Consider the following 25,647-nt stretch of genomic DNA (forward strand, 5'->3'; position numbering starts at 1 on the left):
CACCCTTAATGACCATGGACAGAGCAAGAAATGCTCCATCTGGATTTGTTGATACAAGAGAACAAAGAGACTGTTAGGATCAGGCTTTTCTTTTGGTTAAGTAGTTCAGGCCCTGAGTCTTATTGAAATTACAAAAACGATATGAAATAGTATAATATTTTCCACATTTCCTCCTTTTGGTCAAAGGTAAGCTGAAAGCTTCACCTGAAGACCAATTAAGGTATGGAAAAACCTCTATCTTCCTCAGGGGTAAAGTTGTAAAAATCCTTATCTAGGTGGATTCAGGTTTTTTTTTTTCTCTTTCTGTGTTTGGACATCCCCAGAGATGCACAGTAATTATAAACTACTTGTAAACAAGCAGGGGGAGCAAGTTGCAATGGGTATCAGTAGGGAGCATAATGGGGAAACTAGAACACCTAAGTAAAATAAGCTAAGACACCAAAGGTACAAGTAAACAGTCTTGGGAACGCAAGGGACTCAGAAAGGGAAAGAGCAGTTCTTCGTTCAGGTTCTGGTCCAGGCTCTTGGGAAGGTTGCCTGCGTCTGATGCTGTCCCCTTCAGGCTCTTTGAAACCGGAGGGCAAGGGGTCCTATGGGATCAGATGTCCACTCAGGAGCACAGGCAATCATCAGATATGATAGAAGGATCAAGGAGTCCATATCCACAAGTTGGCAGCTACAGAAGTGGTCAGATCTGACAGGAGCTCTCAGAACACATGTAATTTGATAATTGAGAGAAAAACAGCACAACATAGGTCCCAGCCACTCAGGGCCAAGTTCAAACAGTACAAATACAAAGTAGCTTTAAATCCCAGTTACATATTTCCAATGTCCATTTAAAGCAAAAAAAAAAAATTTTTTTTTTTTCAGATGCCTGATTGTGGTTATCTGGTTCCTAGATAGTAAAAGAGAGTTCTGCTTCTCTGGTTCAGATCTAGAAATCCTCAGACAATTCTAACTTAATATAACTTAATCACTTAAATTTGGCTCTCCTTCTTTTAACTTCAGAGTATTTCAGTTCATATATCATCTACTGTTTCTAACCTTACCTAAATTTTGTACCTGGTATAAGAGTCCTTTAAAATATAAAGGTCCAACCATAAATTGAACTCATCTTCCTTTTAAAATCATCAGAGACCTTAATAAAGGAGATATAATTTCACTTGTACTATCTCATACAATTTTCTTGTACAAAAATCCACATTTAAGATCTTACTACTTAAACACACTTACTAGCTTGAATTTCCATGACTGATGAATTTTGGAGCCAATCATACACATCTGTATATAATTCTTAGGGGAATCAATCTGATCCTATGGCTTTTTCCTCAAAATTTGCTATCACCTTTCTTTTTATTAGACATTTATCACATTACATCTTTGTCTTATTACTGTGTCTAATCATTTCCTCCTTTTGGAGGATGTTATCTCTATATCCTTCTGATCTTTATTTGGTCATGAACATAGGTTAAAATTGTAAGCTATTCATTCCTGTATCCTATTATAATAACTCAGAGATATTTCAATATCCATCTATTGCCTAATAGATTTAGCATTGTGCTTACAAAACTTCCTGATAATATAAATTTGCTATGAAAGAAACGAGGGACTATGTCATATATCTTAACAGAAGGAAAGAACTTCCTTAGCTCCGTTTGATTCCAGGCATGAGTCATATCTGTTAGCCAATCATATAGCCATTAGATGCTGAAAGCAGGGCTTAGGAGTAACCAGGTGGGGATTTTCCTTTTCAGAAAGGAAATAGCAGAATTGGGAAATAGAGTCAGGAAGATCCTACCTAGGTTGTGTCCAAGGTCGTCTTCAAGACTTTCTCCCAGGCATAGACATCCACCTTTAAGAATTCTCAGTCTGTAATGCCTGCCATTCCACTACTGGCTTCACGTGACCTATACCTGTAATCAGAGCTTAAAACAATATTAAATTGTAGTCCCATAAAATCTTAAATAGCAAATAAATATCCTTCAGATAGGACTGTCCCAAATTTCATTGAGCTAATAATTATCAAATCAAGCTACATAACTTTTCCATCTTCTAAAATACTGTCTCACACTCTCAACTTAACTTAAACCATTTGAAACTAGTATTCCCTTGGGGCAGGAGAGGCTTAGCTAACTTCCATTTGTCCCTAAACTTTCTTATCTGCCTTTCCTATTTTCCCTCAACCTTAATTTACCTTTCCAATCTTTCAAACTTTCAGTCTTCATTTCAGCCATAAGACAAAACAACTCATAAGTTAATACTTCTACTGACATAACTGTGTATACTGGAATCCCATTCCAGTTTGCTTAAACAAACAAAAGAGGTTAATGACTGATCTCACAAGTCAATGGATTTGTCCCTGTTAATTCCTTCTGGAGGGAAAAAAAGAACACTTCAGGAATTGAGTCTTATACACATTGTTAAGTAATAACTCTCGCTTAAAATCACAAAAACATTTTCCAAAATACTTCTAGAATTGTTTACCTAAACTGAAGATGTCTCTGATTTAGTCGCAGTAATTAATTACACTATTTGTGTCAATACCTAATTGCTCTTATATCACTTCACAACATCCAAGAACTCTATTTCACATAAATACAATACAACTTTAAAATCCCAATCTTAGTCCACGGGATAATGATTCAACCCTACATCATAAAACTTCTCTTCCCTTTCTAATTATTCTCATTAACACTTTAGAAACCATATTATCTTTCATTTGACTATACAAGAGTACCAATATAACCAGTCATTTGATTATAACAACAAGATTTTACATATTTGCATTTATCCAATTTCCCATTTTTTCAAAAAAAAACAACTTCTTTCACAATGGTAACAGATTCTGGCAGATAACTTCCCTTTTGTCACTACCTGCTTATTTCTGATTAAAGAAATCTGCCACATCATCTCCCCCTGAGGGTGGGTTCTTTCCCATCAGATGGCAAGCTTCACTAATAAGAACTGTATCCTTAAGACCCACATCCTCCTCGAAACCCAATCTTATCCTAAAAACACATCACTTTTGCTGACTTTAAAAAGCCAGGTTTTTTTAGGCTTCTGACCCCTACTGTTCTTTCTTTCAGTAAAAACTCAAATCCCAGTAATTGTTGCCCCTCCCCTTTCCTTCCCTTCTGACAGGTGGGCTAAGGTGAATCTTCTTATCTAAACTAAGGGCGGGGAGGAGTAAGGAATTCAGACTGTCGTTTCCAACCTCCTTACTCAAAAAAGAACCTTGAATAAGACATTGAATGGGCGCTTCTATAGATAAGCATTAATTCTAATAATTCTAATTAGGTTCTCACCCAGAAACTCCGAGAACTCACAATAGGTTTGGACTGCAACCAATTGGCTTACAGGTGGAAATTCAGCAGGCCTTCCAAAATTACACAAAAAGATTTTACAGAACATTTTCCAAAAATATTTTCCTTAAAGCAAATTAACCCTTAAATACTGGAATTCATTAACTAAGTTGGTACCAAATGTCCTCATTCTCAAATATTGCCCAGAATTCCTAGATACTACAAGTTCCTTAGTCAAAAAGTGTTATAATGTGGAGGACACTTAGTTTCTATAATTACATACCCAATTAAATTAACCCTATCACAATAACAAAGTTTACCAGGACTTTAAAAAGCTTTTTCCAGAGTAATTCCTCTACACTGAAAACCACACAAGATTGATAAGAATTCATGACTAGATGGTTTCAAAAGTTCTTGTTTCAGTTAAAAACCTCAATTTCTTAATTAATTACGATTCTTAATCTAACAACATCCAGATTATAAGAGAAATTATTTTAATCACTAGTGGTAACATTTTAATTTCTAAGGCCCAATACTCTTAGCATTGTAAAAGATTACCACATTTTCAATATTGCTGATACATCTGTTTGTCAAATTACACAATTTAGAAATGTAACAGTGCCCTAAACATAATTATGCATTTTAAAACTTGAAACAACCCATTTATCAGTTAGGTGAACATATTCCTAAATCTCCCTGCACAGAGAATCTTTCATCTCATCATTTGAAACTATAACTTTAAATCACCAGATATATTCTCATAATAGAAAACTTTTTCACACAGAAAGTCTGTTCTCATGGTTAAATATCAGTATCATTAATTAATTACTTGTTATAACCACATATAACAGTTCCAAATTTTATCACATCCCTTTAAAAACCCAATTCACATATATCAAAATCTGATTAAAATCGCTATAATATTATTTCTTACCACACAATGGTCTTCTCAAATTCCACAATCTAAGAGAATTTTGGGAACACAATGCAAGTTTAGAAATACAGAAACAACAATTTTCAGATGACATCTATTGCATTTCCAGATTATCACATATAGAAATTATTCAGCTTATTACTTCTGGTATTTTAAAAACCACTTCATAAGTTAACAATTACATTAAATCAGAGAGAGATAATAATAATGTTGTATCTAACATATACCAGACTTTATGTTACGCATTTTACAATCATTATCATTTTGATCCCGTAACAACCATCATTATTACTTTCCCTTTAAAACTCAGGAAACAGGTCAAACAGAGATAAAAATACAGTTTTGCAGTTGGAACAAGAAGTGTAAAGTTACCTAGAGAAGTTACCTAGAGCAGAAGCTAGTATCCCAGTGGTGAGAATTCTGGGAGGCAGAAAGTCCAAATCCATCTACCTCACCCTTCCCCCACAACTGCAAAAGTTACTGAGCCTAGGGAGGTTTGCAGCTGCTGGGGACAGAGTGGGCAGAATGCATAGGACCTGGGTGACAATTCCAAACTTTGCCAACAAGGATGGGCTACAAAGGTACCCAGGGGCACAGGACTGTCAGAATACTGTCAGTCTGTGAATTTCTGTCCTTCTCCTCCTTTTGCCAGGTGGGGAAAGGTGATTTAAGTTTTCCCTACAGTTCTCCTGCATTCTCTTCCCCTAATCTGATCTGGCAAGAGAGGAGTTTGTTTTAGCTGCTCTAACTTTTACTGCAGCTCTGGCTCGGTCAGACAGGACAATGGTGAAAGCTCTCAATGATTGTAACTCAAGTAACTTCACCTAAGTGATCAGCAAGAGTGAGCTCCTGGAGGGATTTTACAGTCTCAGGAGTTCTGTCCCAAAATCCAACTAACCAATTTCCAAACTTTTAATGAATAATCAATCCCAGAATATGCTAAAATGTTTTAGCTCTATTTTTTTCTTCAAGTTCGGCTGGCCAGGCCAAACATTGAAAAAGGAAATAGAGTCTCTGTTTCCCTAACTGCAGCTTTAGAATTCTCTGGCTACCTGCATTTCAGATTTTACACGGTATAGACATTTCACAGCACACGCTCTCACACAGACAGTTAACAGACAATTAACAAAACAAATTAACAAATTAACAGAACAAATACAGACTGAGCTCAGAGTTTAAACAACAGAGAATTAGAAGCTTTCATGAGTTAGCTATTAGCACCCCTATGGTCTTTGGGGAAGCCTTGGCATTCCTGATTTTTCTGACTCTCCATATCCTATCCCTTAGGAATGAGGAAAGGGGAGATGGAGGAGGACTAGGACAGGTAAAGGAAGGCGAGGAGTAAGGATAAAATGCATTTATCCTCCCCATAATCAGAGCCTTCAAGGGAAGGAAGCAGGAATAGGGCAGAAGGCAAAAACAGAGCCCTTAAGGGAAGGGGGAAAGGGAGTGGGGAGGGAAGAGAGAGAGGAGGCAACGGTAGCAGAACAGAGTTACCTCTCTCAGGATCAGAGCCCTTCCTGGGAGGCAGAAGGGGAGGGAAAAAGCAAAGTGCAGTTTTTCTCCCCAGGACCAGAGCCTCCAAGGGAAGGAAGGGAGGGAGTGGAGGAACGGTTGGACTTCTAATTCTAGTTTTTGACTGATCCATAGTTAATTTTCTAGATCAATCAGTGTTTCCAGGGGATCTATGTGCGTTTGACCGCAGATCTGTGTTTTACCACAGATTTGATCCCTGCCCCCAGAGCTAGCTTAAAGGGAATTTCCAGACTTCAACCAATTTTGTGGGAGTTCTTTTTGGAAGCTGGGAAGAGAGACAACTTACCCCACCTTGTCAAGGCCAAAATTCCAGGAAAAATTAATCCTATGGCGCCCAAAAGCGTTGGCAAGGTTGGGCTGCGTTGTCCTGTTTCCATCATTTCCATCCGAAAGTCACGGCACCATAACTGTTAAACCTGAAAACTTGGTTGAAGGAAACAACAGAGCTAGGTGATAGAAAAATCCATGTTGTTTATTATTTTCCCTTAAAGCATAGCGGAGCTAGCTTACTTGTACGTACAAGGAGTCAGAGTATAAACTCTGGCTGCCTGAACAAAGCAATGAGAAAGCTTATATACGTTATTTTAGCAGAGCTAGCAAGCCTGTATGACCTCATTTTTATGACCCCCATGTATGTTTAACCATGATACAAGAAGAGTTTTTTCCTTAATGGAATAGATTGTAAATACAACAAATTAGATAGTTGTCAAAGTGTCAATTGGATTTGTAGCCCCAGGATCTCTGTGTTTAATTGGCCATTAACATTCCATAACATAGTATATGCCCATAAAATATTAGGATAAGGAAAAGTCACATAATTCAAGATAGTGTCTGGGCTCAAGGTTTTCACCCTTAATGACCATGGACAGAGCAAGAAATGCTCCATCTGGATTTGTTGATACAAGAGAACAAAGAGACTGTTAGGATCAGGCTTTTCTTTTGGTTAAGTAGTTCAGGCCCTGAGTCTTATTGAAATTACAAAAACGATATGAAATAGTATAATATTTTCCACACCATCAAATCCAGCTGAGGGAACTGAGGCAAACAGGGTTAGGTGACCCACGCAGGGATACCCAAATAGCAAGTGATCTTAGTTGGGGATTCTGTGCTCACCTCCTCCCAGATCAGAGACTCTGAGGTTCACGGGCTTCAATGGAAGCCTTGCGATGGGGCCCGGAGTCATAGGGTCATTATCTAGACGCTGTATTTAAAAATTATGCTGTATGACCTGCCTGTGGATATGCATTATGTGTGGGGATGTGTGTGTAGACAGATGGATTTAGAGCCAGAAAGGACTTCAGCACTCCCATTTTACAGAAGATACTGCAGCTCGCAGGATTTAAATACCTTGCCCAGGGTCACAGAGCCCTTAAGGGCCAGAGGCAAATTTTGAACCCAGGCCTTCCTGATTCCGCCTCTCCCACACCATCCCTCAGCTAAGCCGCTTCTCAGTTGTTTGATCAGGGTCAAATTCCTTCACCTTTCCTTATCTGCAAAATCGGGAGACCTGCGCTTACGAAGAAAAAAACCTGGTGGCATTACTCTGAGGGCTGTCCTGCCATCGGCCCGGGGCGCAGTCCTATCACAGCCAAGGCCATTGTCTGGCCTGTTCAGCCTTGGCCCGGCTGACCTGGGACTCAGAGCAGGCTGGAGTTAGAATGGGCCAGACCGGTCCCCGTGTTCTTTGGCTGGGGCCCAGAGAGGGGAGGGGACTAGCCCCATCACACAGGACATAACTGATCTGTGACCCTCCAGTTTGGAGCCAGGGGGCATAGGGGGAATTTGCTCAGGAGGAAGAGAGGCAGGGGGTACCAGATGCCAGATGGCTGGGCAGAGGGAGCCATAAAGGGAGGAGAGAATGGAGGTTATAAACTCTTAAGAGTATTCCCCTCTAGAACCCTGGACTGTGGCAGCTGGGAGAGAAGGTGGAGACCGCCCATTGCCCATCCCCCCCCACCCCCGGGGCCCATAAAGGCAGAGAGCCTGCTGGCAGCCCTCAGGCTCTAAAGGCCTTTGGGGATCAGCCAGGCCAGACCCGCATTTCACAGAGGAGGACACTGAGGCCTAGGCAGGCCCAGGGTTACACAGAGAGTATCAGAATCCAGATTTGGACCCTGGGGCATTGACTCTAAATCCAGCCAGGTTTTCAATGATGCCACACTGCATCACAGCAGTGGGTAATTCGATGCATCAAAGCAAGCATATTTAAAAACAATTTCTTTTTTCAATTACCAAGCATTTATTTTTTCTCCTTACCTCTCCCCACTGAAAAAAGAAAACAAAAACAAAGCCTTGTGGCAAATTTATCGAGTGTATGGGGCGTTTGGAGAGGCCCGGCGCCTCCTTGGGGTGTTCAGGGAGGACCTGCGCCCCTGGTGGGAGGCCTTCTCAGGGCTGCTCACCCACCTGCAGTGTCCACCTTCACCTAACTCTTACCTGTGGCTCCGAGAAGCTGTAGCAAGAACAGCCGCCACACCCCATAAAACTGTTAGCAGATGGCTAAACCAGGCAGAGACAGGCCTCAGACCTTCGGTGGGTGAGGGGATATCTAGCCTATGCACGTGAAGACTTCTGGAGGAATGAGCAGATGAAAACAATCTGTTCCAATGGTCACGAAGGTGGCGGAATCAGGTGCTTGGTCAGACATTGAAGATGCCTGATTTCTGTCCCACCACTGGATTGTGATGACTCAGAAAGAGTGAGGCTGATGACTTTGCCAAACGATGTCTCTCTTAAATCTAATTTATGAGGAAGTCAAAAGACCCACGATATATAGTCAAGCAAAACAGATTCTCACAGTTGACCAAGTACTCACAGCCCCGAGGCCACCAGTTGTCAGGGGGAGGGACAATGCTTCATCCCAGGGCCTCAGAAACTGTGGTTAATTGTTGGTTCATCAGAGTTCTTGGATCTTTCAAAGCAGTTTGTCTTTGCCATGTACTGCTTACTGTCCACATTGTTCTGGTTCTCACTTCACTGTGGATCAGTTCATAGAAGCTGTCTGAAGTTTCTCTGAAACGTCCTCTGTAAAGGCAGTATTGGTAAAGCACTGGGCATGTACTGGGGCATATCCTAGGTACTTAATAAATGCTCGTTTCCTCCCTCTCTTCTTTCCTTTCTCCCTCCTTTCTTTCCTTCATCCTTTCCTTCCTTCCTCCCTCCCTGTTCTCTCCTTTTATCCTTTCTTTCCTTCCTTCCTCTTTTTTCCTTCCTGCTTCCTTCCCTCCTTTCCTTCCAGCCATATAGGATGATCTGGGGGCTTGGAGAAGAGGGCTTTGCCAGCAGCACCTGCATCTTTGTTTAGGACATCACCCAATCTCATTTCATATTAATAATGGCCGAGAGTAGTTAGAGCTCGGAGTGGTAGATCCGGGTCCGATTCCCGGTCTGCTGTTCACCGGACACTCCGCTGTCCAAGGGACCAAGCAGTGGCCAAAGCCTCACTCAGGCGCCATCCTCTGCGGTCCCGTCGGGGTTCTCCCTAGTTCTAATGTCCGATGGACCAGTGAGGGAGGCAGCTTAGCTGGGGCTCGGGGACAGACCTTGACCCCAGAAGTCAGAACCGGGAGTGTTGGGGAGTGGGGTGGAGGGGCGAGGGGCGGATTTAGGCTCGCTGGCCCGAGCGGGCTGCCCCCGGCCGCTCCGGCCGCTCTCCCGATGGAGGTCTTTCTTTCAGAGGGTGGACGATGGATGGAGGACCACTTGTCGGCACCACTTGCGGGATTGCTTTTCCGGGTCTGGGCGGACTAGAATGCCGCCGAGGGTCCTCTGACCCTCCGAAAATAACACCGAGGTGGGGGGTATCTGAAAACCGGGGTTCGCCCGACCCGTCCGCCTCCATCTTTTTATTCCTCCCGGGAACCCACGTTATGTCAGTTTCAGGTCAGCATCCCCTCCCTTCCCCCTCCCCGGAGAGAGCCAAAGCACAGACCCGGAACAGATACGGCCCCCCTCCCCCGCAAAAACAAACCAACCCTCGATCTGCCCTTGAACCCATCCGCTCCGTCGGGCCGGGGGGGGGGGGGGGGGGTGGGCCCGAGGCCGGAGCGGCCTCCATCAGAATCACCGCACAAAACCCGGAGCATGGGGGGGCGGGGTCAGTGTTCCGGTTTCATAGATGAGGGCACTGAGGCCCAGGAGAGGGAATGCCTGGTCCCGGGACCCCCGGCGAGGAGTGGCGGGGCTGGGGCGAAGGTCCCCCCCATCCGCGGCCCGCCCAGGTTGCCTTCACCTGGCAGGTGTGGGGCTCGCGGGGGAGGGGCAAAGGACTCTGGGTTTCCCCGACGAGCTACGGGCGTGTCCCATCTTCGCTGGGGTCTGGGTAGGGGGAGGGGCGGGCAGAGCGGAGTCCATGGAGCGTGGGAGCTAAAGGAGCACCGAGCAGAAGCTGCCGCGTGGGATAGGAGGGGAAGAAGGCGGAGAGGCCCCTTTAAACCCGGGCGGGGGCGTGTGACCGAGCCCCGGCCACTTCCCGCTCTGATTCGCTGCGGGGGGTGGGAGGGTGGTTCCAGGAGAGGGCGGGGTCCGGCCATGCAAATAGGAGCTGCTGATCGGTGACGCGCCATCACCCCACGCGCCGCGCCTCCCGCCCATTGGCCGTCGCCGACCTGGTCTCATTGACAACAAACAACGGAGCGCGAGGCGGAGGGGCGGGGCCGCCAGGGGGCGGGGCCGGGGAACCCCGCCCGCGAGGCCACGCCCCCTCATCGAGACATCCCGGGGCCGCGCGAACATGGCGGCGGCTGGCGCTGAGCGGTGAGGTGGTGTCCGACCGAGACCGAGCTCGGGGCCATGGGCGGCGGCCGCAGCGGCGCCGCCTCCGCGTCTCGCTGAGGGCCGGGCGGGAGTCGAGGGCCCGGCGCGCAGAGCCGGGCGATGGAGGCGAGCGGCGGCGAGCTGGGCGCTCTGGAGACCATGGACACCCTCACGGAGCTGGGGGACGAGCTCACCCTGGGGGACATCGACGGTGAGTGGCGGCCGCGACTGCGCCTGCGCGGGGGTCCCGCGCGCCCTGCCCCCGCCCCTCCCCCGCAGCCCCCATCACCTCCGTCCGGGGCATCCTCGCGCCGGGCATCCGCCGGCTCTGCCCGGGCCCCGCCGCTGTCCCCCACGCCCACGCGCGTGCCCCTCGCGCTGCTCCCCCGGCTCCAGCCCCCCACGTGCAGCTGTCACTGGGCGCGTCGGGGGCGGGGGCGTCGGGGCCCCTTCCTGGGGCGGGGTGGGTGTCGGGGCCATCCCGGGATGCGCAGCCTCGGGCGCTGCCGGAGGGACTACCCCGAACCGCCCTCCACGGAGCCGACCTCATTGGGGAGGGGGCCCGGGGCCCGCCCCCACGAGGTGTCCGAGTACCACCCTAGATTGTAGGCGGGGAAGGGCCCCGCACGGAGATCTTGGGGACAGCGAGGGGCACACGCTGGAATTTGAACCCAGATCCTGGGCCTCAGCCGGACTGGGTGCCGTTAGAGGCCGCGGGTGGGGAAGACCGAGGAGTCTTTGGGGAAGTTGGGGGAGGGGGTCAGGGTGGCTTCCGATCAGTTTTTAGGAAGCTGGGGTGCCTGTCGGGGTGAGGGGTGTGTGGGCGCGGCCGGCCCCTTGGGGGATGCTTCCGAGGAGGGGCCCAGGCTCTGGGGCTGCCCCCGCAGGTGTTAGGGTGGGGCGGGCCGGGGTGAGGGGCCTCGAGGAGGGCCGGCCTGGGGACCTCAGGGCCCGGGGAGCAGAAAGCCTCCTTCACCCGAAGTGACCCAGGCTGGTGGGAGCTCAGGGGTACGTGCTGGAGGCCGGAGGAGGGAGGGGTTCCAGCCTGGGCGGGGGAGAGCACCCCCACCACGGGACTGAGCGGAGGCTGCAGCCTGATGGCGGCCCGGGGCTCAGGAAGGAGATGTCGGACCCTCCAGGGTGACGGTGTTGTGGGTGAGATCGTCCCGGAGCACGGAGGGGGAGCTCGGGAGGGAGGCAGCGGGGCAGCGTGCCCTTCGAGACCGGGGGATGGCCGGGGGGAGGAGGAGGTCAGTAGCCGCCTCCTGCCGTGTGGCCCAGCCAGGAGGAAAGACTTAGGTCCTTCGAAGCTTCCGAGCCGGCCTTCCCAGCCCCTGCGACCCCCGCTTCTCCCACATGGCCGGCCTCCCCAGGACACGGTCTCTCCCTTTGTCCTCTCCTGACCCCCAAGCCTTGGCCTGCAATCGGCGTCTGCTGGGCCTGGCCACACCTGGTCTCCTCTCTTACTTTCACCCGTCTGGGGGGCCGGGTGAGCGCCGGGGTGACGCAGGACCGCATCTCTACCCTATCAGGGACCCCCCTGACCTCGCCTTGGGGACCCTTCTCCCGCCACTGAGTTTCCGTGAGCCACCTCTCTTCCTCTGGTCATCCCACGGGTCCCGATGGGGGCAGGGACCCGGAGGAGCTGTCTTTTCCGGTCTGTAGACAGAGGAGAGAAGGGGGCACTTGAGAGCCCAGGAGCAGAGAGCAGAAGCAGCAGGCTGGTGGGGCGCTCTCTGGGCTCTGGGGCCCGAGTCCTGCTGACGCTGGTTCACTTTACAGAGGGGACACTGAGGCCGGGAGAGAGGGCAGGCCTGGCATGGTCAGTTCACAGGTCATCTCTGGTGAGGTGCCACCCACAGGCTCAGGCCCAGCGGCCTCCCACCATCCTGTGCTTAGTTACTGAGTTTCTGAGGTTGGTCATTTTTTAACTTGAGCCTCGGGGTCCTCCAGCACGGGCCTCACCCAGACACGATGCCCTCATCTTACCCGTTGAGATAAAGCAGAGACTTGGGTGCGCCACCCCCCCACACTCCCCTCCACCCCCCCCATGGCCAGGATCCAGCGCCCCCAGGCCCTCCATACGGCCAGTAGAGCTGAAGCGCTGAAGCATTTGGTGTCTCCTTTATGTCTCCCCAGGTCCACCTTAGCCCCAGAGCTCATCTTGGAGGGCCCGCTTTAGGGAGGAGAAGGTAGAGGCCCAGACAGGCAGGATCTGAACCCAGGCCCTGACTCCAGAGCCAACACCCCGTGCCGTCTGGCTCCGTGTGAGGCGGAGGGAGAGTCAGACCTTCACTGTCAGACGTGGCACATTTTCACTGTGGCCACCGTGGGCCTGAAAGGCCTTGCCTTTTCTTTCCCGGGGAATACGAGCCTAGAAGCTGCTTTACTGCTTCTCAGACTCCTTAGGAAGCGGAGGGGATAAAGCCCTGGACTGGGAGTCTGGAAGATCCGAGTTCAAATCTTGGCTCAGACAGTTACTAGTTGTGTGATCTGGGTGAATCACTTTGCTCCTCTGCCTCAGTTTCCTCATCTGCAGAAAGGAGGATTCCATGAGGTGACACAAACCTGAAAGGGAAGGTATGTGTCATTACACAGCCAATCTCCCTGCTGGAGGGTGAACTCTGGGAAGGCAGGGACTTGGTCTTTTCCTTGGTGACTTGGTGGTGGTGGAATGGCGTCCTTTCTCCCTGGCAGGGAGTGAGTTCCTGTTATTGGGGGGAGGTGTGGACACCATACTTTATTAGTCTCGTACCCTTTGGGGAAATAAATCTGGCTGTGAGCAGTGCCTAGACTGGTACGGATGAAGGTTTATCGGGATGGTGTGCTCAGACCAGTTTCTCTTGGAGATGGGGCACCTTCCGGGGCCCGCTGTGTCCCCAGGGCCTGGGGCTGGGGGGACCCCGTGTCCTGGGTTCACAAGTGATCCTAGATCTTCAGAGCTTGAAGGACCTTCTGCTCCACCCCTCATCGTCTGGAGGCCCAGGGGTTAAAGTGGCCGGCTGGAGGCACTCCTGACTCTTTGGTGGGTCAGTCAGAAGATGTTTCTTAAACACTCAGTGCGTGCCAGGCCCTCAGGGAGCTCAGGGGGAGCCTTCAGGGGCTCCTGTGGTAATGGGGAGAGGCAGCCTGGACCCTCCAGGGGCTTACACAGCCTATGGGGGTGGGGAGAGGACAGCCTCCCTGGCCTTAGAGCTGGGAGCTTCAGTTTCCAACAGACTAGGTCAACTTGGGAGACTTTTTTGTAAAAGATGATTCCTGAACAAGTATTTCTAGTTTAGCTTTGGAGAGGGGCCTGCCTTGGGTGGGAGTGGGTGGGGAAGCTTGCTCACAGAAGGCCTAGTCACTGAGCCCCTGAGTCAAGGATTCCCATGCTGTTCCCTGGGCTCTGAGTTCTACCTGCTGTTGACATTGTGGGATGGTTAGGGAGTGGCCCGAATTCCAGGCCTGGGTCTGAAAGGTGGAGTTCACAGGGAGCCTTGTGTTCTAGCAGGGAGCCTTCCCCTTAAAGCCGCAGCCTCTGAAAGGCCCTCAGATCACTGAGCTCTGCTGGTGTGGAGGGTGGGGGTCTCGTAGGGCCCTCCACTTCCCAGCCTCAGAATCGCCAGGCAGCACACGTTCACTTGGATCGGTTCGATTCTGAGTCCCTGTGCCTGAGTTTGCCCTGTGGAACAGGTCTGCCCAGTATTTTGTCTTGTTTTGAATCGTGATAAAAATTAGAGGCTTGTGAAGAGGCAGATTATGAAACTCCTGACGATACTCAGGGCTTCCCCCAGGACTCTCCCAGCCCCTGGGCCCAAGGAATGTGGGGGGTCACTGGTCTGACTCAGGAAGCCCCTGGGGCAGGGAGAGTCTGCCTGCAAGTAGCCCTTCTCCTTTCACCCTTCCTCAGAGCCATTTTTGGGCTGGGAGAGGCCTTAACCAAGGCTCCTACCCCTTCGTTCTGTGGATGAGGGAACTGAGGCAGGGGAGTGACCAGCCCAAGGCCCTGGCTCCTGTCAGGCAGTAAACGTCTCCTCTGCCCTTTCCCTTGCCTTGTGGTGCTGAGAGACACTCCCTCCTCCAACACTGATACCAGGCATGGACCCTCCAAGCCCAAAGGAACCACCGGGGTCTTTTGGTCCAGTCCCCTGCCTGTCCTCCCATTCCCCCTTGAGGAGGCCTCTCTGGTTCCTTGTGTTAGATACCTTACCAGGCCAGTGAAAGCCAATCTGCCTGCAGGATGGGGCCCTCCTTGCTTGCCAGAAAGCTCTCCTCTCTTGATCTGGGCTTTGGCCTCCTAGGGAGGCCCATGGAGGCCGGGAAGGCCCAGCAGCTCTCCCGGTGTCTGCCCGCAGCATCTCTCCAAAGGCAGGCTGTGGGAAAGAAAGCCACTTTTGGGCTCCTTGTGAGCCTCTGATGCCTCTGATGAACCCAGGGGAGCTTAGGGTTGGCTTGTGCCGTGTCTCTGAACACCAGGCCCCAGTTCCCTCCTCTGTAAGATGAGGGGATTGGACTTCTGTGAGCCCATGGTGCTGCCAACTAGAGCATCCAGGCCAATTCCCTCGTCTTACAGATTGGAAAATAGGCCAGAGCAGCAGAGACAAGAGGAGGGACTTAGTCCAAGTCGCCCAGGGCATTGTGAGGCATGAGCCGGTGGAGAGATTGTCTCCTCTGTCACGAGACTGACGGGGAGGGGGCTGTGATGCTGAAATGCTCCACGTGGCTAGGTCAGTCCAGACCTTTAAAGGAGTCTGAGGCAGACCAGGGAGGGATGAGAGGGTTTGGACCAGAGAGTGCTTGAGCTCACCGAGACTGAGACTGAGAGGAGCGTTGGAAGGGAGGGGATGATCAGATCTGGGAACTGTGGGGGGATGTGAAGTGGCTCTGAATGACGGTGTGACAGCAGCTCATGTCCATCTAGAGCTTTGTAAGGTTTGCAGAGATACTCGCTCCACTTTACAGATGGGGAGACTGAGACCCGGGGGGTAAGTGACTCCCATGGCTAGTCAGTGTAGCAGTGTCTTTGAGTTTTGGATTCCTGCAGTCTCCACTGGGGGACCCTGACCAGACCTTGGGTGGCTGGAATTGCATGGAGTCTGGGGTACTGGGAGGAAGGCTCGGAGCCGAGGGACTAGGGTGCTGTGAAGGGCAGCAGCAGCTCTGAGGAAGTGCCTGGAGTGGGGGGGTTGGGGGTGGCTGGCAGCTCCAGCACCAAGGACAGGGCAGCCTCAGCAATACAGATGATTGGGGGATTCCTGGGACCAACAGGGAGGGGAAGGCTGAGAGAAAGGCCTTCAGCTTTGGACTTAGTCTGTCAGCAAGCATTTATTAAGCACCTACTGTGTGTCAGGCACTGAGCTAAGCTCCTGGGGATACACAGAAAGACAAAAAGACGGTTCCTGACCTCAAGGAGCTCACAGTCTAAGGGGGCAGATGCCATGCACCCAACTATGTACAAACACACTAGGAACAGGAGAAGGTGATGATGACCAGAGAGAGAAGGCACTGAGATTAGGGAGGACTGTGGATGCTTGGGGGGATGTAGTCAGGACCAACCCTTTCATTTTACAGATGAGGAAACAGGTTTGGAGGGTTTGGGTGCTTTCCTGATAGTCACATAGGTAGGAAGTGGCACAGACTAGATTTGAACTCAGGTCCTTGGCGCCAAACCCTGCCTGCTTTCCACCATGTCCTGAAATCAGGATGGAGGGAGGTGTAGGGATCCTCAAGGAAAGGCCAGGCCTAGAGATGGAAGAAGGAGGAGAAGGGTGAAGGGTGGAGCCAGGATTCCAGAGCTTGTACCCAGCTGTCTGGGGAGCATTGGCTGAGCCGACCCCACCATGATGAAATCACAGTTGGGTGCCTTGGGCCTGGGGATGTTGAGTCAATTCAGCCATCAGGCCCTATGCTTAAGTGTGTGCCTTGGGGCCCCAGAAAGGTCCAAAATTGGAGAGGTCTTTTAGGTGGGATCTGAAGACCAAGTAGGCAGGCTTCTGTCTCTCTGTCTGCCAGTAGCAGCTTGGCTTGGAGGGGGGTGGGGGAGAAGGCTTTGGTCCCACCCCAGTCACTTCCAGGTCATGTGACCCTGGGCAAGTCACTTAACATGTTCAGAGGGCCCTAATCTGCACAGAACTGGGGTTGATCTGCATTTGGTAAAGGGCCGAAAGGAATCTCTGATCAAAGTCCAGATTGGGATTCATCCCTGCTTCATATACAGTAGGTGCTTACTCATTGTGTTGGGTCCCCTCCACTCCCGTCTGCCTCCTGTGCTTCAGGCAGGCCTGGCTCTCACACTTTCTGGCTGCACTTAGGGGCTGGCGAAGGTTCATAGTGGGTTTGTTATGTCCTGGGGAAACTGGCTTCGAAATGAGTTGGCTTAAATTGAATTTTATTTTATTTTCAAAGGAAAGTCCACCTTCTGTCCCTCTTGGAGGAAGTGGGAGGAGGCCAGGTCTGGGGTGCAGATGCTGGGGGCCTCATTGTGTGTGTCGCTGGGCGAGCTCTCAGGAGTGGGTTTCTGGCAGCTCCTCCCCAGTCCTCCTGGCCAGAGTTCCTGAGGCTTCACTGCACATCTGTCTTTTTTGTGTAAATCTATAAATCATTCCTTGAGGTTCTGCCCGCTTCCTTTTCCACTCGGGTCGGGCCAGACCTCCTTGGAGGGCTCTGATGTACAGGGGCCATGACCTCAGACCCACGGGCACTGAAGTAACTAACCCTTGCTTCCTCTGTGTCCTGCCTGGCTCATCGAGCTTCGCTGTGTTTTGTTTAGGTTTGCTTTTTTCTAGATGTGCTGCCCCGGGAAGGGGTGGGTGCCTTTGAGTCCACTGGAGGACTGGGGAGTGTAAAGAGCAGTCGAACAGCTGTGTGGTTCGTACCCTCAAAGGGCCAGCCTCCTGCCCACCCCTTCAGATGCCCACCCAGGCAGGATTAAGGAGGAGAAAGGGTCACTTCAGTACCCAAAGAGCCAAAGGCATGTGCTGGTGCCGATTACAGCCCTTCACAGAGACTGCTTCAGGAGAAAATACACAACCCTCTGCTTGGCATTCGGAGCTCTTCCTGGCCCAGCCCTCTCCTCACTTTCCAGTCTTCGGGCCCCTCACACCCCCGACACGTTCTCTTGGATCCAGGGGTGTGGGCCTCCCGCCTCTCTGGGCTGCTGCATTTCTCTGCTTGTCCTCATCCCCTGCCCCCTCTGGCCTCCCTGGCTACTGTTAGGTCCCAGCCACGGCCCACCTTCCCCAGGAAGCTCTTCCCAGAATCCCTCATGCCAGTGCTTGCCTTACCTGTCCTTTCTGTGGCTTGTTTTTACATTTGCTTCTTGTGTCCCTCATTTGACTGTAAGCCTTCTGAGGGCAGGGACTGTCTTTTGCCTTCTTTGTATCACTAGCACTTAGCAGAACGCCCAGCACATAGTAGGTCCTTAATAAATGCTTATTGTCTGACCAGCTGACCTCCTGTCCTTTGCTAGCAGTTTTCAGTCTGAAGTGTAAAGCCTTCTCAGTGGCCTGATCCTGGGGAATCAGGTTCTGAGAGTCTCAGTACGTTGCCTGGACCTCAGCTTCGGTCCTGGTTCTGGGGCAGCTGCTCTGGGCCCTGCTGGTGGCTTCTGAGCCCCTGTGCTGACGAGGAAACTGAGGAGCTCTGTCAGAGAAGCCCTTTGTGAGCTGGGGTGGGGGGTAGGGGTCAGAATAGGTTTGCCTAGAATGTACAGTAACTTGGAGTTGGTCCCAGGGCCTGAGTTCTAACCCTGGCTTCTGAGACCTTGGAAAAGTCCCTTTCCTTCCCCGGGCCCCAGGTTCTTCATCTGTAAAGTGGGGAGGTGGAATGAGATGGCCTCTGGGATCCCTTGAGGTTCACCTTCCTTTTGGTGTGCTCCAGTGTGGTCAGGTCCCGTGTCAGTCTGACCTTGGCACACAGTGGGACTAGCTTGGCCCGCCTCATGGCCACCTCACTAAGCTTGGGCTCTGGGTTGGGGGAGGCAGGGCCCACACAGATGAGCTCCATCATCACGGAAACATTGAGATTACATTGACTTTTCTGGCTGACACCCCCAGCTCTGACCCTGACCCAGCCAGATGGGCCTGTGTGTGCCTCCCAGCCAGTCTCACTCACTGATACCAGAAGAGTTCCTCTTCTCCAGGTTTCAGGAGATTTCAGCTTGTTCCTCAGGGTGCCTGCTGCTTCCTGTGTCCTGTCCTTGGCCTCTTAGCTGCCTTAGCTTCGTGTTGTCCGTCATATCTCTATATGTCGCTGAGATCCGGCTTGAGGCTGGAGCCCTGTGGTACTCCACACAGACCTTCCTTCAGGGTTGCATGAGCCAGCCAGGAGATAAGCAGGTAAACAGTGGTGCCCAGCTGCTGTTGGAGTGTGTGTGCTTGGGCACAGAAGCCCAGGAGGTGCTCCCATTGGGCAGGTACCAGACGTCTCGAACTCAGGAAGGGCCGTAACAGCAAGAGCTTTTTCAGGCCGGTTCAGTCCCCACCAGCTGCCTCTGAATCACAGGCCCAGGAGGTGGAGGAAAGCCTTCTTGTTGAGGTGGTGAGATGGGCTAAATCTGAGAAATGTGCAGTGGTTTGGGGATTGGAGAAAGGACACCAGAGAATGAAAGCCAGACTGGCTACACCCTATCCATACTGAGAGGCATAGGAGGGCTGGATCCCGGAGCCTGGGGTCAAATCCAACATCAAACACTGATGCATGACCCTGGGCAAGTCACTAAACCTGTCAGCAGTCCAGAAACATTGATTAAGCATCTACTCCGTGCCAGCGAAGATGGGGAGGAAGGGAAGCACCTGCTGGAGGGATGGGGAAGAAGGCGGCCGGAGAAGCCCCAGGTTGGTGGGGTGGGGCTCATGCCTTGTGTCAGGAAGCCTGGCGCTCTGTGCCAGGCTGTGTGCTGAGCCCTGTGTACAAATACTGCTTCACCTGATCCTTTCAGGTGGAAACTGAGGCAAACACAGGAGAAATGCCTTGCTCGAGATCCTACAGCTGGTGAGTGTCGAGGCTGGATTTGAACTCAGATCTTCCCAACTCCAAGCTTGGGGTACTATCTGCTGCATGCCCTACCCAGTGCCTCTGATGAAAGGAGGGCCACCTGTGGATGACCTCCTCAAGAAAGTATTTGAAAACGTGTTTTGCCCTGAGCAGGGCTGCATTTTGTATTATCCAGGAAAAGGGGAGATTGAGAAACACAGAAGAAGAAGTTACAGGACAGCGTGGGGAAGGAGGGAAGGAGGAAGCTGGTTTCAGACTGAGTCCTCTTGTGGCCTGCCCTGGCTCCCCTGAGAATCCTGCCAGGCAGGGCAGAGATGGGCTGTGGGGGACACTGACCTGGGCAGAGTCAGAGGACTCAGGGCAAGGCCTTCTCCCCTGCAGCTTCTGTACAGCCAGACCAGGCTCGTGCTCCAGGCTGAGCTAGTGCTGTGACCCATTTGGAGGACGAGGGCACACAGGCTACTCACTGGCCTAAGCAGATGGGGCTTCCTGGCAGCTCCCCTTTGCAGCAAGCTGGTGGCGGCCCCTCCTCCCCCCAGATGTGGGTCTTTTACTTTTAAACCCTAACCTGAGGGCAGCATTGAAGCTGAAAACTACCTTATGTCCATCCATGCCCAAAGAATTTCCAGACTCGAGTGTTTAATGGTAAAAGAAGCCAGTGGAGGGTAGAGGAGGAGAGTGCAGTCTGGCTGGGCCAGACTGGAGGAAGCTGGAGGTCTCATCCCCCTTCCTGAATATTCATTTTCTAGCACAGGCCCCTCAGGTTGGATGCTGGGATGTAGTGTTAGCTCTTTGCAGACACTTGGTTTTCTTTTCAATTCTAGGGAGGGGCCTGATTTTAATGTCCACCTTCCCCTCCATCCCTCTTCAAGCCATGCTCCTGTCTGGGACCAGCTTTCTTCTGATTAGGCATTTCCTCCAGGGGCCTCCATGGTAGGGAAGGTGCCCAGGCTGGCCACAGTCACTCCTTCATTTCTCTCTGGGCTTCTTTCTCTCCTTCCTGGCTTTTCAGCGCCTTTTTCCAGGCTGTCTTCCACCGTTAGAATGGAAGCTCCTTGAGGGCAGGGACTGACTTTGTACTTGGTTTTGTGTGGATGCCTAGTGCGTGACACTTGGTAAGTGCTTAACAGGGTGCCTGACAGGACTGGACTTGACCCTGATTTCCCAAATTCTGCACCTTCATTAGGCTTTTCTAAGAGGTTCTCATGCCCTGGCCCTCTTGCTCATCCCCAGAACCCTCTCAGTCTGCACTTCCTGGGATGCCTTTCAACAGGTAGTTCTAGCTAGAACATTAGACAGTAGGCCTCGAAATAACAAGATCCATGGTCTGTGCAGGAATCTGGAGGGAGGAGGTGCCCATTGGCCCCATGGGCCAGGGGCAGCTTCCTGGGAGAAGGAGAAGGCTAGGGACAAGGACTTGGAGGTTGTCTCTCTGGCTGTGCTACTGTGGGACCAGCATTTCCCCAGCGGGAATGTAAAGTCCAAAGTCCTTCCCCAGCCCTTAAGGCCTTCCAAGGCCTGGCCACTCACCATGTGTGAACTCTGCAGTCTCACCAACCTGGATGACTGGCCTGTTCCTGTTCTGTACCTTTGCTTGGAGCCTCCCCGTATCTCCCTGATCCTTCCAGAGAGGTTACCTCCCTCTCCTCAGGCCTCCTCTCCAACCACTTCAGTGTTCAGGAGTATTGTGTACATGACTTCTGTCTCCTAATAGAAATCTAGCCGGCTCCTTGAGGGTTCCCCTGGGGCTCATTGGCTTCAAGTCTTCCCGCACCTGATAAAACTCAGTACATTTGTTGGCACCAAGTTTTGGGGCTTTTCTTATTTTTTTTTTGGAAAGAAGGACCATGGATTCTTCGTGTCCCTCCCACAGTGCCTAGAATAGTGCCTTATACCCAGGGAGAACACTCCTGGAACAAATGATTCATGGAGGTTTTTTCTAAACCTCCCCCACATGTCCTCGCCAAATTCCAGGCTCCCAGATATTCAGTTCAAACTTGCCAGCTTCCTGGTCGACCACTGACTCTGTCTGTGGTTAAGCAGGTACTTCCGACTTTGGGCTGTGGTTTGTGTTCAGGTGTTGTTACCAGATTGCGTCCCCCCATGTGTGTTGCAAGGCTGGTTCCTTGCTGGTGTCAGACGTGAGGAGCTAGGAAGGGAGCTGGAGGTCATGTAAGTGGTTCAGCCCCAGCCCAGAGCATGTGTGAGCCTGCCTCCTGCCGTGCCCAGCATCCCAACTGTTGCTTCTCCAGCTTTTCTCTTGGACATCTGTCTCGATGGGGAGCGCCCTCTCCATGGAAGCAGACTTGTCCATAGTTACTTATCCTGGGCCCATTTTCCATCTTCCCTCCAGGGCCAAGCTGAATCATCAAGTCGCTCTTCCAGGTGACAGCCCTTCATGTTTTTGAAGACAACTCCTGTTTCATTAAGGTCTTCTATTCTCTAGGCTAAATGCCCCCAGTTTCTCCACTTGGTCCTGGTCTGATTCAGTTATCTGCTCCTTCGTGATTCTGGCTTAATTCCAGCTTATTGATGTGGCCCCCAGTACTGGACACACCACTCCAGCCTGACCAGAGCAGGGGACAGAGGGACTGTCTCTGCCCCTTTTGGACACTGTAGCCTGGGGGCACATGAACATTTCTGGCTGCCACTATGGCACATGATGCTGAGCCCTAGCCTCTCTCTAGGCAAGGAGGCCTCGGCCGGCTTCTTCCTGATGTGGTTCACTCCCAGACTGCCCTTGCCAGCTCTTTCCAGCCTCCCTCAGCCTATCCGTGTCCCAGCCCCCTTTCTCACAGTCTTCCTCTCCAGCCCTTCCCCCTTAGACTTGGGAGCTTCACTAGCAGGCTGGCATCCACTCCCACGGCCCTGGGCCCTTCACCTACAGCAGATCCACTTCTATGAACCAGAGCTCTGGCACTCTGCCTCTTCTGCTTCACTTCTCACCCGCCTCCCGCTCCTTGTGCTCCCAGCCCGTCTTTGGTCTGAGCTCCCTCTCCTCACAGTCTTGACCCTGTGGCTCACAGATTCAGCCAGATGCTATCAGCTACCCTTGGACCGACCAGTCTTGTCTTGTCAGATACAGATGTTGGTATGTTCTCCTCTCTGCTCATGTTGTGTGAAAGTCATGCAGAAAAAAAGGAAAAGGAATAAAAGAAAGAAAAGTCACGAGACCATGTCAGCTGGGTTTATTACAAATTTGCATTCATTCGTCTCAATTGGGTCCTTCCCGCAGGCCTTCACTTCTTCCCCATGTTTTCCTCAGACCTTCTCCAGGATCTCGCCTCCTGCTTCTCTGAGGACTCAGGTTTTCTGTTGGGAGCTTCCTGCTCCCCCCGCCCCACTTCAGAGCCCCTTTGCACCCCCCTCCCCACAGTGGGTCTACCCTCACCAAGGCCAGCCCCTCTCCTTGTGCTCTTGGCCCATTTCTGAGAACTTCATTACACAATCCATTTGTCAAACTTCCATCTTTCCTGATCTGCTGGATCTTTCCTCGCTGCCTGTTCTGACCACAGCCCTGACCACCAGGCTCTCCTTCAGCCTTTCAGAGCTCACGCTTGATCTGACTGTTGGCCTTCATCTCTCCCTCCCATAAAGGGCCTTCTCTGCTCTGTCCCATTTCCTCACCTCCTCCTCACTCCCTTGCAATCTGGCTTCTCCCCAGACACTGCTACTCTGGGGTCACTAATGATCGATTAACTGCTGAACCCAGTAAAGTGTTTCTTAGGCCTCATTCTGCCTCAACTTCCTGAGGCTCTGGGCCCCTCGAAGCTTTCCCCCATTGGCCTCAGCATTTGTTCAGATCTGCACCTCCAAGAATCCCTCTCTTCTAAGTATGGATCGGGCTGTCTTCCCGGCTTCTCCAGTTTCCCTTTGGAAATTGCTTGGTATTTACTTATTTGTGTGTATGAAAGAATGTGCTTGGGTTACAAACAGCAGCACACTCCAAGGAGATTGATGGAGACCAGCACACAGAAAGGATCAGCTGGAGGGGAGTCAGAAAGGCCTGGTGGCCTTAGGAAGCAGTGGCAGGGCAGAGGGGGAGGTTAAGGGGCAGTTTGACGTTTGACCTGGAGGGGAAAAGGGAAGGTCGGGGGTGAAGAAGTGAGCTCAGCATGCTCTGGGCAGGGGGAGGGGACAGGGCTTCCCAGAGGCCTGGTCTGTCTGGTTACCACCCTCCTATGCTGGGTGTCCTGCTACACCAGGGTGTCTCCCTAGCCCCTTCCTATCTTTCCAGGTGTTTTCGCACCTCTCTCTCCCTCTCTGTCTGTCTCTGTCTCTGTTTTTCCCTCTTTCTAATACTCTGCAATCCAGTGAAATGGGCTTCTTTGCTATTCCTCAAACCAGACACTCAGTCTCTCACCTATGTACATTTTTACTGGCCGTCCTTCATGCCTGGGATGCTCTCCTTCCTCATCTCCACCTCCTGGTTTCTTTGGCCATCTCCAAGTCCAGCTAAGGTCCCACCTTCTGGAGTTGTGAACTGGTCCAACCATTCTGGAGAGCAATTTGAAACTGTTACCCAAGGGCTCTAAAGCTTTGCCCCAGCAATACCATTACTAGGTCTGTATCCCACACAGATCAAAGAAAAAGGAAAAGGATCTATTTGTACAAAAATAATTATAGCAGCTCTTTTTATGGTGGCAAAGAATTGGAAATTGAAGAGATGCCCATCAATTGGGGATGGCTGACCAGGTTGCGGTATGTGATTTTGAGGGAATACTATTTGACTATGAAAAATGATGAGAGGGATGGCTTCAGAGGAACCTGGGAAGATTCCCATGAACTGATGCAAGGTGAAGAGAGCAGAACCAGGAGAACATTGTGCACAGTAACAGCAATATTGTGAGGTGATCAGCTGTGAATGACTTGGCTCTTCTCAGCAATACAATGATCCAAGACAGTTCTGAAGGCCCCCCCAATGAAATATGATTGAAAAATGTGACCCACCTCCAGAGGGAGAACTCAGGGACGCTGAGTGCACATTAAAGTAGACCCTCTTCACTTTCTTTGTTTCTTGTTAATTTTTTTTTTGCAACATGGCTAATATGGAAATATGTTCTGCATGACTTCAAATGTATAATTGATAGCACATTGCTTGCCTTCTCAATGGGCAGGGAAGAGGTAGGAGGGAGGGAGGGAGGTAGTTTGGAACTCAAAAACTTTTTTAAAAGATTGTTGAAAATGAAACAAATTAAGAAAATAAAATCCCACCTTTTACAAGAAGCCTTTCCCCAGCCCCCTTAATGTTAGTGCCTTCCCTCTGTTGACTAGTTCTATTCGTGGTATCTCTAGCTTGTTTGGACTGAACTGTTTGCTTGCTGTCTCCCCACATTAGCCTGTGAGGGCAGAGACTGTCTTTGGCCCCTCTTTATATCCCCAGCCTTAGCACAGGGCCTGGCACACAGTAGGCATGCTGACTGTAGACTGGTTGATTGTCATTACGTGTAGTTTTTCCATCCATCCCCTACTTGATGGGCACCCACATTATTTCCTGTTATCTGCTAATCCAGAGTCCGGCTCTGAGCATTTGGGTGCTAGGTCTTTGCTTGTGTCTTTCTTTGTCTTCCTTGGAGTAGAGACCCAGGAGTGGGATTATTAGGTCAAAAGGGAGGGACTGTTTGGTCATTTCGGTTACAGGATTCCAAATTGAAATCCAGAATAGTTTGACCAGTTCACAGCTCTGTCTGCGTAAGAGTGGGCCTGGCTTCCCCCAGCTCACATTTTTGGGGCATCTTTATGAATTTTCTGGGTAGCTAGCCAGAATTTGAACCTAAAGTCTTCAGACTTTGAACCCATCTCTCTGCTGCCCAGCACTGGCAGCCTTTCATGGATGATCTCACTCTAGACTGAAGATCCCAATAGAGGGTTTGGGGGACACTTGGTTAGGTCTTGGGAGGGCCTGAGGTTGGTGTGTGCTTAAAAAAAAGCACAGATGTGGTTTCTTGGGGCATCGTCTCATTAATTGGCTCGGGTACCAAGAACCAAGAAAGGGACCCATCCACCTGGGAGGTTATCTTGGGGCTTCTAGCTCCTCCCTCAGGTGGGCCTTCATCGGAGGAGGCCAGAATGAATCCCGAGCAGAAACTTAATTTTTTTTTTTACTATTTTTTTAAATTTATTTTTTTTTATCTTTAGTGTACA

The 25,647-nt window shown here is 50.9% G+C and overlaps 1 protein-coding gene across 1 annotated transcript in view; it reads left to right on the forward strand.

Moving 5' to 3' along the window:
- Positions 1-10,482: 10,482 nt before the first annotated feature.
- Positions 10,483-25,647, forward strand: part of SREBF2 (sterol regulatory element binding transcription factor 2) — a 45,139-nt gene continuing 29,974 nt past the window's right edge. The window contains exon 1 of the mRNA XM_036759533.1: positions 10,483-10,738. Within this exon, the coding sequence (XP_036615428.1) occupies positions 10,648-10,738 (91 nt within the window). The 5' untranslated portion in view covers positions 10,483-10,647. The remainder of the gene's footprint in view (positions 10,739-25,647) is intronic.

This window comes from Trichosurus vulpecula, chromosome 5 (assembly GCF_011100635.1).
Source record: "Trichosurus vulpecula isolate mTriVul1 chromosome 5, mTriVul1.pri, whole genome shotgun sequence".
NCBI classification, from domain to species: domain Eukaryota; kingdom Metazoa; phylum Chordata; class Mammalia; order Diprotodontia; family Phalangeridae; genus Trichosurus; species Trichosurus vulpecula.